At 33.9% G+C, this 12,710-nt stretch overlaps 1 protein-coding gene across 2 annotated transcripts; it reads left to right on the plus strand.

Annotated features, from left to right (window-relative positions):
* The first annotated feature begins 4,687 nt into the window (after nucleotides 1-4,687).
* Nucleotides 4,688-11,873, plus strand: LOC102586454 (RINT1-like protein MAG2). Of its 2 annotated transcripts, XM_006344332.2 has the most exons (4): nucleotides 4,688-5,335; nucleotides 5,421-5,507; nucleotides 9,203-9,306; nucleotides 9,730-11,873. In XM_006344332.2, exons 1-4 carry the CDS (start codon nucleotides 5,044-5,046, stop codon nucleotides 11,617-11,619), a joined length of 2,373 nt encoding a protein of 790 aa, XP_006344394.1. In that variant the 5' UTR covers nucleotides 4,688-5,043; the 3' UTR covers nucleotides 11,620-11,873. The 2 variants fall into 2 exon arrangements, with proteins under 2 accessions (XP_006344394.1, XP_006344395.1); XM_006344333.2 differs by lacking the exon at nucleotides 9,203-9,306.
* The last annotated feature ends 837 nt before the right edge of the window (nucleotides 11,874-12,710 follow it).

Consider the following 12,710-nt stretch of genomic DNA (forward strand, 5'->3'; position numbering starts at 1 on the left):
AAAAATGACCCTATTTGTCCTTGTGTTTTTATAAAAAGGTCTGGATCTGATTTTGTTATAATAGTTGTGTATGTTGATGATTTAAATATCATTGGCACTCCTAAAGAGCTTTCAAAAGTTGTTGAGTGTTTAACGAAAGAATTTGAAATGAAAGATCTTGGTAAGACAAAATTTTGTCTTGGCCTACAGATTGAGCATTTGAAAAATGGAATTTTTGTCCATCAATCAACATACACAGAAAAGGTTTTAAAGCGATTTTACATGGATAAATCACATCCATTGAGTACCCCGATGGTTGTGAGATCGCTTGACATACATAAAGATCCATTTCGACCTCAAGAAAATGATGAAGAGCTTCTTGGCAATGAAACTCCATATCTTAGTGCTATTGAGGTGCTTATGTATCTTGCTAATAATACTCGACCATATATTTGTTTTGCAGTAAGTTTATTGGCAAGATTCAGCTCATCCCCAACAAAGAGACATTGGAATGGAGTCAAACATATATTAAGATATCTTCAGGGAACCATTGATATGGGATTATTTTATTCTAATAAATCCAAGTCAGAAATGATTGGTTATGCAGATGTTGGATATTTGTCTGATCCACATAACGCTCGATCTCAGACAGACTATTTATTTACATATGGAGGCACATCTATATCTTGGTGTTCAATGAAGCAAACATTAGCTACTACTTCTTCAAATCATGCAGAAATAATAGCCATCCATGAAGCAAGTCGGGAATGTGTTTGGTTGAGATCAACGACTCAACATATTCAAGAAATGTGTGGTTTTTCTATGGAAAAAGATATTCCAACTACATTGTACGAAGACAATGCTACATGTATAGCTCAGCTGAAGGGAGGATATATTAAAGGAGATAGAACAAAACACATTTCACCAAAATTCTTTTTCACTCATGATCTTGAGAAGAAAAGTGAAATAAATGTTCAACAAATTCACTTAGTTGATAATTTAGCGGATCTTTTCACTAAAGCATTACCAACCTCAACATTTGAAAAGTTGGTATTCAAGATTGGAATGCGTCGTCTCCAAGAAATTAAATGATGTTCGCAATAGGGGGAGTAAACTCGCGCTGCACTCTTTTTCCCTTGACCTAGGTTTTATCCCAATGGGTTTTCCTGGCAAGGTTTTTAACGAGGCAGCAAACAAAGCGTATTACAAGATATGTGTACTCTTTTTTCCTTCACTAAGATTTTTTTTCCACAGGGTTTTTTCTTAGTAAGGTTTTAACCAGGCATATTATCTATCAATGGTCATCCAAGTGAGAGTGTTGTAAATCATTTTGGTGGTTAAATGGATGACCATAACTCCTTGGTTAATTTCCCTCCTTTATGAGTAGTAATGTTGTTGATAATGTGGTCAAATGGATGACCATAACTCCTAGGTTAATTTCATCCTTTATTGGTAGTAATGTTGTTGATAATATAGTTAATTGGATGACCATAATTCCTAGGTTTATTTCCTCTTTAATGGGTAGTAATTCTCAAGGTTTAATGTAATGTTTATGACACCCTTTGGTATTCCTCAATGTAATCCTATAAATAGTGGTGTTGAGAATAATGTTGATGACACTTGAAAGAAAGAAAGTGATCTTATATTGTTTCTCTTGTCTTATAGTCTTCTTCTCTTCCTCTTTATATTGTTCTTTTGTTCTTAAGTTTTACAACAACGACTCCTTTATTTGTTTGGTTGCATTTTTATTTTTGATAATACTTTTAACATTTCTCAATTTAATTGTCTTACTTTCACTTTTAGTATATTTTGAAATGAATCGTTTTTTAAATATTTGATAACTCTTCAACCTCAATATTTTACTGACATGTTTAAGATTATAAGATTTAAAAAACATTTTGATATATTACACATATTTTTAGTTTAAGATTGAATACTCTTTCTTAATTTCTTAAATTTTGTATATAGTACAGAGGGATTAGATAATAATTTTATATTGGAATCTTGGTAAAATTTTATATCACATTCAAACGAGAGAGAATAATTCAAGATTTCACACGAAAAAAAGGAATAGTTTCGATGTGTTTTTAACACTTATCTCTATATATAATAGAGTGAAAATTTCATATATGACATTTATTAGACTAATATTTTCAAGTTATAGCAATAGAATAAAACTTTCAAGTTGTAACAATAAAAAATTTCAGGTTATAACATTTTATTAAAAAAAAAACGTTTATTTAATTAATTGTAAATATCTGTTTTGAATAAAAAAAAGATAAAAAAGGAAAATAAATTGATTTTGAAGAAAAAAAATAAAATAAGGGGAAATAGGTGTATTAATTAAATTTGAATTGATTGATGATAATTATTAATTAGCATAAATTTAGGAGATTCAAACTAATTAGGAATATTTGTTTTCCTTAATTCACTCTAATCTGTTAAAATTAATTAAAAAGTCTTATTTTATCCATTTTCTTCAACGTTTCTCTCTTTGCGTTTTTCCCCCCAAAATTGTTGTCACTATTTTACATTGGCATAATCGTTTATACAAGGTATTTATACATGTTGGATACCAACTTCATTCATTTTTATTTTTTACTTTTTGTGTTAGAATATGAATTTGGATGCCAAAGGTGTACAATTTGGATACCAATTATAAGTCAGAGTTAGTTCATGAACTCTAAATTAGTAGTATGATTTCTTTATAGTTAATAAGACATTGTAAAATCATAAACTCTAAATGTTGAATCCAATTTGTATGCATTTTGTATATAACTGTTATCTCGAAAATTATTATAGTCAATGTGTAATTTATCTTTAGAATGGTGTATCTATTTGGAATGCAGTCTGTATATAACTAGTATCCTGCGATTACAATAGTCAATCTGTAATTCATATGTAGTTGGTATATTTTTGGAATAAAATAATGGATATTATATATACAAATACTTAAAGCTGTAACAAACACAAAAATATCATCCAAAAATTTTAAAAAAAACTTGTAATTCTAAAAAGTCTAAGGTGCAATCAACTATCTCAAATTTGATCTTCGTGGTCTTGGTGTGGGATAATTGCTGGTATCCAGAGCATGTTCTTTTGATATGCGGGGTCCATTACTGATGTATTCAGCAAATAGACACGTGTACAAACCACAATCACTGAAATTTTTTTGAAAGAAAAATCATTTTATACCATTTTCATACCAATGTTAAAAATTTAAATACATTAATGAAGAAATTGAAAAAGAAACCTTCCTATTAGAAAAATCCCAATTTCATATCAATTTTAGTCATAATTCATACAAAACAGAGTCATTTAACAATTCATACCATTGGGCAACTGATATCAAACCAATTTCATACCAATGTCAAAAACACAATTCATACCATTTGCATACCAATATTATATCACATTTCATATAATATCCCAAAATCATATATTAAAGTCAAGATTCATACAAATATTATTCACATTTCGTACAAGTTCCACCCAAACAAAAGTTTTGAAACAACAATAAGCATAATGTGATATTTTTTAGCAAAAAAATCACTAATTTGAATAATGTGAAAGTAAATTAAATATAATACATACCCTAACAATTTTTTTGCCTTTTTTGGATATTGGAATTTCTGATTCCTTCTTTTTTGTTGTTCTTCTTGTTGATGGTTTTGAAGATTGAGCAACTTCTACATTTGTTGCTTTTTTTCTTTTTTATTTCACTAACAAAATCAGAATTTGAATCAAAAGGTTTCTACAATTTTCCCATTCCTCTTCTTTCCCTTTTGATTTGCCGGACTCACCCTTTTCTTTGCTTCATTTTTTTTCTCCTTTTGATCCTTCGACTGAGAGGAACCACCCTTTGCAGGAATTTCAACATTCTTCGTGTGTAGATCTCATCCCGCCATTAAATTATATAAATGTGGAAGAGTTCTACTGATTTTCTTTTGAATGAAGAAGACGAACGTTGAAGATGGTGAGAGAGAAAAAATTAGTTCTCTGTAAAAGGGAAACGTGAGGTGGGGGTGTGGGGTTTGCGTGTGTGTAAAAGAGGAAGGCGGGGGTTGCTGTGTGAAATCTGGAAAAAAATCCCTAAAATGGTGTAAGAGATAATGACAATTGATTCTCTAATATTAATGTTATTTCTCTTACTTATTAATTATAATGTAAATATAAAAATAATAACTAATTAATTAAATTAAATAAATTAGATTATAAATTAAAACTAATCTGTTAATACTTGTAATTAAACTGTTATAAGTAGTAATATAAAAAAAATACATCTAAATGTTGTAATATTAAGCCTTAAATAGATATATGAGGTGATTTTTCCATATAATAGTAGAGTTGCTCCTGTTAAAAGCCCATTTCAGCATCCAAATTGAGGTTTATTCTGCAATGGAACATAACAATTTTGGTACCTGCACGGCTGCACATTTAACTTTTAATTAAATTAAATATATTATTTTAGTCCCTAAAGTTAGCAGAAGTTAAACATTTAACTAATTATTTATAAATAGTAGAAGGAAATTTTTTATTTATACAAGAAAAGATATCTTATATAGCGGAGGTTAAATTATCACATTTTTTATTTTATTTTTATTTTTTGTTTTAAGTATTTTTCTTCTATTAGTTTGATGGACTAAAATTGCACATTTAGTTTAATCAAAAGTTATATGTGATTAGCTGAACAGTACAAGTACTAAACTAGAGCGAACACAATAATTCAGGGACCCAAATCGTTATTTTCGCTTGCGCAAAAGCCAGAACTCCTTTCCAAAGAAAAGAGGACATTCTCGCCGCTCTTCTGTAATCTCCGACGACTTAGGTGCCGGGATAATCAGCAAAGCATCTTCTTGCCACCATTGTGTTGTGTTCCAGTTGACTTTAACTTCTTGTTAATTTCGTTTTCCGGCTGTTAATCGAGTCAAACCCCTGTAAGCTGTTGCGAAAATTAGCAGAGTTTTGATACCTACTTGGCTTTTCTGTGATCTGTTGCACATTTCAATTCAATGAATTTCAAGTTTCAAAGTCATTAACTGCAATTTGCATTGCAAGTTGACGATGGACCGGATAATTCGAACTCTGCCTCCGCCATCATCTCTGTCCGTTTCGGTCGTTTCTTTTCTCAACGCTAAGCTTAACGAAAAAGAAGACCTTGAACAGGCTCCGGCTCTTCTTTCTGAGCTCCGAACTCAGTGTCATGTCCTCGATCAAAGCCTTTCGGATCTCAATACACAGTTCCGGAACTATCTGATCAACCACGCTTCCCATTCGGATCGAACTGGTGCTCTTCTTCGCGATATAGATGCCAAATTAGGAGATCTTCAGTCAGCTTCTTGCTCTTCTTCACCAGGTACAATTTTTTTTACTTGCCAATTTTTCCTTTATTGATTTCCTTATGTGTAATTACTTGTAAATATCCATCCTTTGTTTGCTAGATGGAGGATCAGGGAAGGTACTGGGAGAGGAGCTACCAGCATTGGCTAAGGAGGTTGCCAGGGTTAACACTGTGCGAACGTATGCAGGTGAGTTCACATGGGAAAACTTGTTATCCTGTCATTGTATATATAGAATGAGGGGAAAAGATAGATGACCATATAATAAGAAGATACAATGAATTAGTAAATTCAGAGTTTAAGAAGGATGACTTATATTGTAAATCTATTGGGGAGTGCAGCAATAACCTTTAGCTAAGTACATCTGTGTGAGAAGAGATGTTTCAGTTTTAGTTCTTTCATCTAACTAGGTTTACATTGGCAAATTTTCCACATTGTTGGATGATTGGTTCAAGACCTTGTTGCAATCTTCTATTTCTAGGCTATCAGAGATCAAGCCAGCTTATGTTGCCAAGTCTCTACAAATTATAGCCAAGACAAGACATTAAGACACATTTAGGATAGCAGAGTATCTAATTATTTGTTGAATGCTAAAGAGCAAAAGAAATTTATGAGAAAGAATTTCAGTTAGTCGAATTAGTCGAGGAGCGCGAAAGCTAACCCGGACACCACGGTCATCAAAAAAAAAAAAAAGGAATTTTAGTTAGTAGCTTTAGTTATCGAGATACTAAAACATAGCTGGCTATATTACCTGTTTTAGTTAGTGGATGCCAACTTTTTTTATTCCATAGAAAATACTAAGATAGCATAGATTAGGTTACTCATTTAGTCTTGCAAAATATTTGGTGTTAGTGTTACCTACATTCAAAAGGTTATTCTTAGTACCACAACTGAATTTGACCTCTTAAGAACTTGAAGTTTTGGTGCACATGAATCAATACAGGTTCACATTAACATATGAAGATGAAGACTTAGGTAAAGTACCTCAATAAAGAAAATCTAAACTAACAACAGACTCTTAGGAGAACTTGTGATTGATTTAACATACTCAATGAGGTAGGGCCTGAATTTATTATGATTCTGGTCCAACACATAGGAATTAGTAAGAAACTATGGTAAAAGTGTTGGTATAGTACAGTTGCTTTCAGAAGTAATGTCTTTTCTATAAATGAAATATGAAATTTGATGCTCAAGTAGCAGGGAAACTAGATGTGCCATTCTACCAGTATTTGGTACTCTCTTTTCACGTTTAGTCAAGTCCATTAGGATAATGATGAAGAGTAACTAGTTATTTTCCTACCTGAATGTGCTGATAACTAGGAGCATGACTTATGAGTAAAAAGTTCAAATAGATTAATTGTGAGAACTATAATCTCTTCGAATTTATGTAGGTTTAGTGAAAAGTAGGACAATAGAAGAAAAAGATCTATATTGGCGATACCAATTAGTTGGAAATATGTCTACTCATGTTAGTACATCTATTTTAGGTCCTATGCTCTCGTGGAGTCTTTTACTCCTGTCAAAGATTGATATGCCGGTAGAAAATATAGAGTAATTTTAGTACTTCTTATTTCTAATTTCATTTTGTATAATACTGGCCTAAGTTGAGTGCTAATGAAGCGACATGGTTAGTGAGGATCCATATAGACGAAGTCAACTTGTTTGGAATTGTGTTAAGTTGTTATTGTCATAGACTTATAGTGGAGATATTCAAAATTTTGTTCCTTCAAATTCTGAAGGACTCTCAAGTTGGAAATATTTACTATGAGAACAGTAACTGCTTGAAGGTAAAAAATTTCACTAGAAGATGTCTCTACGAGCTACTCAAACTTCTTAAGTTGTCCATCTGAACACTATATCCTTAACCATGAATACTTTTGTTTGTTTATAGCTTCTCCCTGTCAAATTTCAGCAGTGCAACTTCTCAGCTTTATAAATCCTCTACATGACATGTTATATTATGGTTTGACTTCAATTCCTTATCAATTTTGGCCTAGTGATCAGTGAATTAGATTGAGAACCATGAGGTATCATGTGCAAATCTCAGGGGAGGCAAAAATACTAGGTGATATCTTAGCCTGTGCTTGAAGTTTTTGATAGAAAGTTGAGGTAATGGCTGCCAGCTGAATATAGACTATGGTTTGAAACAGTTCTCATAGTGGAAGTGAAGATGCCTTCATTAGAATGAAATGGATCCACATAGAGAGGAATGGATAGAGAGGTTCATGTATATATATATTACTCTCTTTTAACTTGTACCAGTTTTTGACTCGCCTTGTTATTTGGGGGGATAAGAAAAGCACCTCCGAAATTAATGCAAATACTTGGATATAGGTCTCTTAAAAGGTAAACGCTAGTATCTTTTTACACTGGATCATATCTGTAAAGAAACTTCTTTTGGTGTCTTTGTGCCAGAACATCAAGATATTTTTTTCATGTTTGTTTCAAGTTTCAACATTGTCCTCCCTAAAGGAGATATAGCAGCGCTTCTTTGGAATATTTGAGTTTTTTTTCTTCAACACTTGGGAGTTTTTCTGGTGTCAAAATCAGAGGATTTTTTGTAGAAGGTAATGCTCTGCAAGCAATGTCATATCTTATCTAGTTTAAACCTATATGCAAGTTTTTGCTGGGCTGCATTCGTGGTCCCAAGATGATAGGTTTTATATTCAATACAAAATGGCGAGCATATTCAATTTTTTTAAAACCAGTAAAAACCAATTAGGGCATCATCAAGTTTAGCACATACATTTTTGTCTGTCAAGTTTTGCTCATATCTTAAATTTAATAATATTTGAAAGGCTCATTTACTAGTGCCATCGAAGTACAATCTTACTAAGCTTGACATATATTTAGTGGCACTCTGAACAAGTAACATATCTTGAGGAGACGATAAATATATTGACCTGGTTGCCATATGTGCCAGAGCAACAAGATATCTGCTCGTATTTATTTCAAGTTTCAGCATTGTCCTTCCTAAAGGAGATATAGCAGCGCTTATTTGGAATACTTGAGTTATTATTTTTTCCTTCTACACTTGGAGAGTTTTGTGCTGTCAAAAGTAGAGGATTTTGGTTAAAAGGCAATACCAGCTCTACAAGTGCTTTCATTTCTTATTGAGTTATTGCAAACCTAGTTGCTTATGCATGTTCTTGCTAGGCTCTGCATTCATGGTCCCAAGATTAAAAGCTTTATCTTTCAATAAGAAATGGAGGGCATCTTCAACTTTTATTTTAAATCCTTAAAAGGTAATGAGGGAATCTTCAAGTTTGTCACACATCTTTTTGGTCTGACAAGTTTTAACTTAAATTATATTTGGATAAGCTTGTGCGCCATTGATGTACAATGTCATTGAGCTTGACATATATTTAGTGGCACTTGAACAAGTAAGATTTTTTTGAGGAGACAATAAAATTGTGACCTGGTTGCTACATGATGAATGGGCCTTGAATTCCTTGTAAGCTTTTCTTGTTTTCCTGATTTATTGAGTTCGTTTTCGGTGATCTTCACCTATCTTTATTCTTCATAAAAGTGGGAATTCAGGTTAGATGGATATGATTTTACAAAATTTAGCATGATGGAAATTGTTATAGAGAACCTTTGTATTAGATAACCGAAACGGGCCAAAAAAGAGAGTTATGAATAGTGAGGATTCTTATTCTGATCACAGCTAGCTTGAGATTGAGGGGTAGTTGTTGATCTGGTGTATACTTGTAGAGATATGGTTTCTTACTGATCATGGGGCGGCACGCCCATGTTCAATCGTATTTAATCTGTTTTTTTATTAAAGTCAACACCTTGTTTTGTGCCTAACAAATTTGGTGATCTCTTACTCATTTTGATCTGGAAATATGTCATTCTAACCATCTCTTTATTGTAATTTCCAGAGACAGCATTGAAGCTTGATACTCTGGTTGGTGACATCGAAGATGCTGTCTCGTCCACGGTGAAGAGAACTTTAAGGAGAGAACTATCGACAAAAAGTTCAGAAGTTAGTGTCCTTTTGGAACAGAATTAATATTGTTTAACTACTAAACTGTTGGATGAGAAGAGGGGGGAGTAAAACACAGAAAAAATGGTGGAATCTAGTTCCATCTTGCATATGGTGGTCAATTTGGAAGGAAAGAAACAATAGGTGCTTTAAGAATATTACTAACCCAATGCAGAAAGTTAAAGAAAACTGCATTAATACTCTATATTTTTGGTGTAAAGAAGAGGGTATAGATGAAGTAGATCACTTAGTAGATTTCATAGGCTCTTTGTAATCATGACTATTTGGCCTTTGAATGTTTTTTTGTTTGGTTGCCAGCATACCCTCATTGCTGATGAATACAACTTTACCATTCTCAAAAAAAATAAAAATATTGTTTAACTATTCTGTTCATATCCTTCTCTAATATCTCATGTTTTTCAGGAGATGCGGAGTGTTGCCATCAGAACACTGAAGTTAACTGAAGAGACACTAAGATTAGTAGCAAAAACACATCCTCAGTGGACACAACTTGTGTCAGCAGTTGATCATAGAGTTGATCGATCTCTAGCCATTTTAAGACCTCAGGCCATTGCAGATCACAGATCCCTTCTGACTTCCCTTGGCTGGCCACCACCTCTGTCCACTTTAAATTCCTTAGGCCCAGAGTCAAAGCGGTCAACTGATTCCCAGAGCCCACTTTTCACAATGAAAGGGGACCTTAAACAGCAATATTGTGATAGTTTTCTAGCATTGTGCAGTCTGCAGGAACTGCAGCGCCAAAGAAAATCTCGTCAACTCGAAGGACAGAATAGAGAAATTGCCTTGCACCAGCCACTTTGGGCCATTGAAGAGCTTGTTAATCCTATATCAGTTGCATCTCAGCGCCACTTCTCCAAATGGGTTGATAAACCAGAGTACATATTTGCCCTTGTATACAAGGTGACCCGGGATTATGTTGATTCAATGGACGAGTTACTGCAGCCACTGGTGGATGAGGCAATGCTGTCAGGTTACAGTTGCAGAGAAGAATGGATCTCAGCTATGGTTACTTCTCTATCGACATACTTGGCAAAAGAAATATTCCCCATGTATGTTAGTCAGCTGGACGAAGAGAGCACAAGTGAAAAACACTTGCAGGCTAGAATATCCTGGCTCCATCTTATTGATCAGATGATAGCATTTGATAAGCGAGTTCAGTCTCTTGCTTCACACTCGGGTATCTTGCTTTCTTTGCAGGAAGATGCAAAACTAGAGAAACTTTCATCATTTTCTGTATTTATTGACAGGCCTGATTGGCTTGACTTGTGGGCTGATATAGAACTTACTGATGCATTTGATAAATTGAATCCTGAGATTGAGAATGAAAGAAGTTGGTCGACAGACATTCGTGGAGTGGCTGTTCTATCTGCCCAAGAAGACAACAAGTCTCCAGCAATTGCCAGTGCCTTTCATCAGCGTTTTTCGGCTGTTATTGATCGTTGTCGATCACTGCCTAGCATAGAGTTGAGATCGAGATTTTTGAAATTGGCAGGTGCACCTATAATACACAGGTTTTTGGGTTGTTTGCTTTTCAGGTGCCAAGAAGCTGAAGGGTTAACTGCCTTGACAGATAATGATGCTTTGATGAAAGTTGCAAAGTCTGTAAACGCTGCACGCTATTTCGAGTCTATTTTAAAGGAATGGTGTGAGGATATCTTTTTTCTTGAGATGGGGCTGAACCAGGACACATCTACTGATGGAAATGACTTTGGTTCAGAGGAATCATCTGGAAATGGAATTCTTTATGAAGAAATTAAGAAGTTGGAAGAATTTAGAACAGGATGGGTTGAGAAGCTGTCTACGGTAGTAATGAGGGGATTCGATGTCTGCTGCAGAGACTATCTAAAGAACAAGAAGCAATGGCAGGAAAAAGGTGAAGAAGGGTGGATGGTATCCCAGTCTTTCGTTGGGGCACTAGATTATCTGCAGGGAAAGATGTCAATACTTGAAGAAGGTTTGAATAGAGTGGACTTTGTTGGGATCTGGAGGAGTTTAGCCCCTGGGCTGGACAAGTTAATTTTTAATGGTATTTTGATGACCAATGCTAAGTTTTCTGACGGCGGAGTTGAGAGGCTTAGCAATGATTTGTCAGTTTTATTCGGGGTGTTCGGAGCTTGGTGCTTAAGACCTGAAGGTTTCTTCCCCAAATTGAGTGAAGGTATGAAGCTATTGAAAATGGGAAAGAAGCAGCTCCAGAATTGTTTAGCAGGAGGTGAAATATGGTTGAAAGAGAATGGGATAAGACATTTGACAGCCGCCGAGTCCGAAAAAATAGCGAAGAATAGGATATAAGTCACGTCCCCTGTATAAGTTTTAGTTTTGCAAGTTTTTCAGTAGAGCTTTACCAAATTCAGCACAGAAACATGGGCAAAGTACTACTGTACTAGTACTCGGTTTTTGATGTAGTGGTTTTCACAGTTACAATTATGCTCACATTTTCTTCAGTGAACTGTATTTAAGTGAATGAATTATATTTCACCAGCAAATAGCAGGGGAATAAAACTGTATATTGGAAAATATGATTTGTTTTCATCTATTTTGTAAAAGTGACTCCTAAAGGCAATTCTTTTTGACATGAGAATAATTAAAACAGGAATATAAGATATACAGAAGCTATTTTGGGCTCTGTTGGTATTTGAATGTGAAGGATAACAAGAAATAAGCTGGTTTTGGTTGATTGGTAACATTTTTCTATCCTCAACTAGAGGTTTTAAATTCGTGTATGTAGAATGCAAATCTCTTGATAATATATGAACTTTACACCTTTGATTGACTTACCCGATATGAATCAGTATTAATCAATAGCGTCATATACAAAACATGCTTAAGCCAAAGAAACCTGATAAATGATGTGATTAGGCCAGAAAATATCTGATTTTAATTTCAACCAATGAATTTCAAATGCTATATGCCCACAAAAAAAAAGGCTACAGGTTCTGAACATTTTCAAGTCCCCCATCATGAAACATTGATAAAATTGAGAGGTAGCTAATGTAGTGTCCACATCACAAGTAACTACATGACTTGGCTTTGCATCCCCACCCCACCCACGTGGCAATTCATTCTTTGTTAAACACAAACTGCCTACTGTTGCTCTACTAGTACTGTTTCATAGAAAAAGAAAAAAAAACTGATGAAAATTTGGGGGTCGAAGAAAAAAAGTACTCTCTTTGTTCCAATTTAGATAACACATTTTTTTTATTTTTCAAAAAGTTAATAATATTATCAATATTTTAATCATGTTCGGTCAAATTCATTTATTATCGGTGTAGTCTTGAAACATACAAAATTTTGTCATACTTTTTAAAATTTCCTACTCAATCAATCAGCATCACATAATTTGAAACGAAGAAACAGTATTAGTAGGGAAATTGGTAGTTGGG

Source organism: Solanum tuberosum, unplaced genomic scaffold (assembly GCF_000226075.1).
Source record: "Solanum tuberosum cultivar DM 1-3 516 R44 unplaced genomic scaffold, SolTub_3.0 scf00055, whole genome shotgun sequence".
In the NCBI taxonomy this organism is placed as follows: domain Eukaryota; kingdom Viridiplantae; phylum Streptophyta; class Magnoliopsida; order Solanales; family Solanaceae; genus Solanum; species Solanum tuberosum.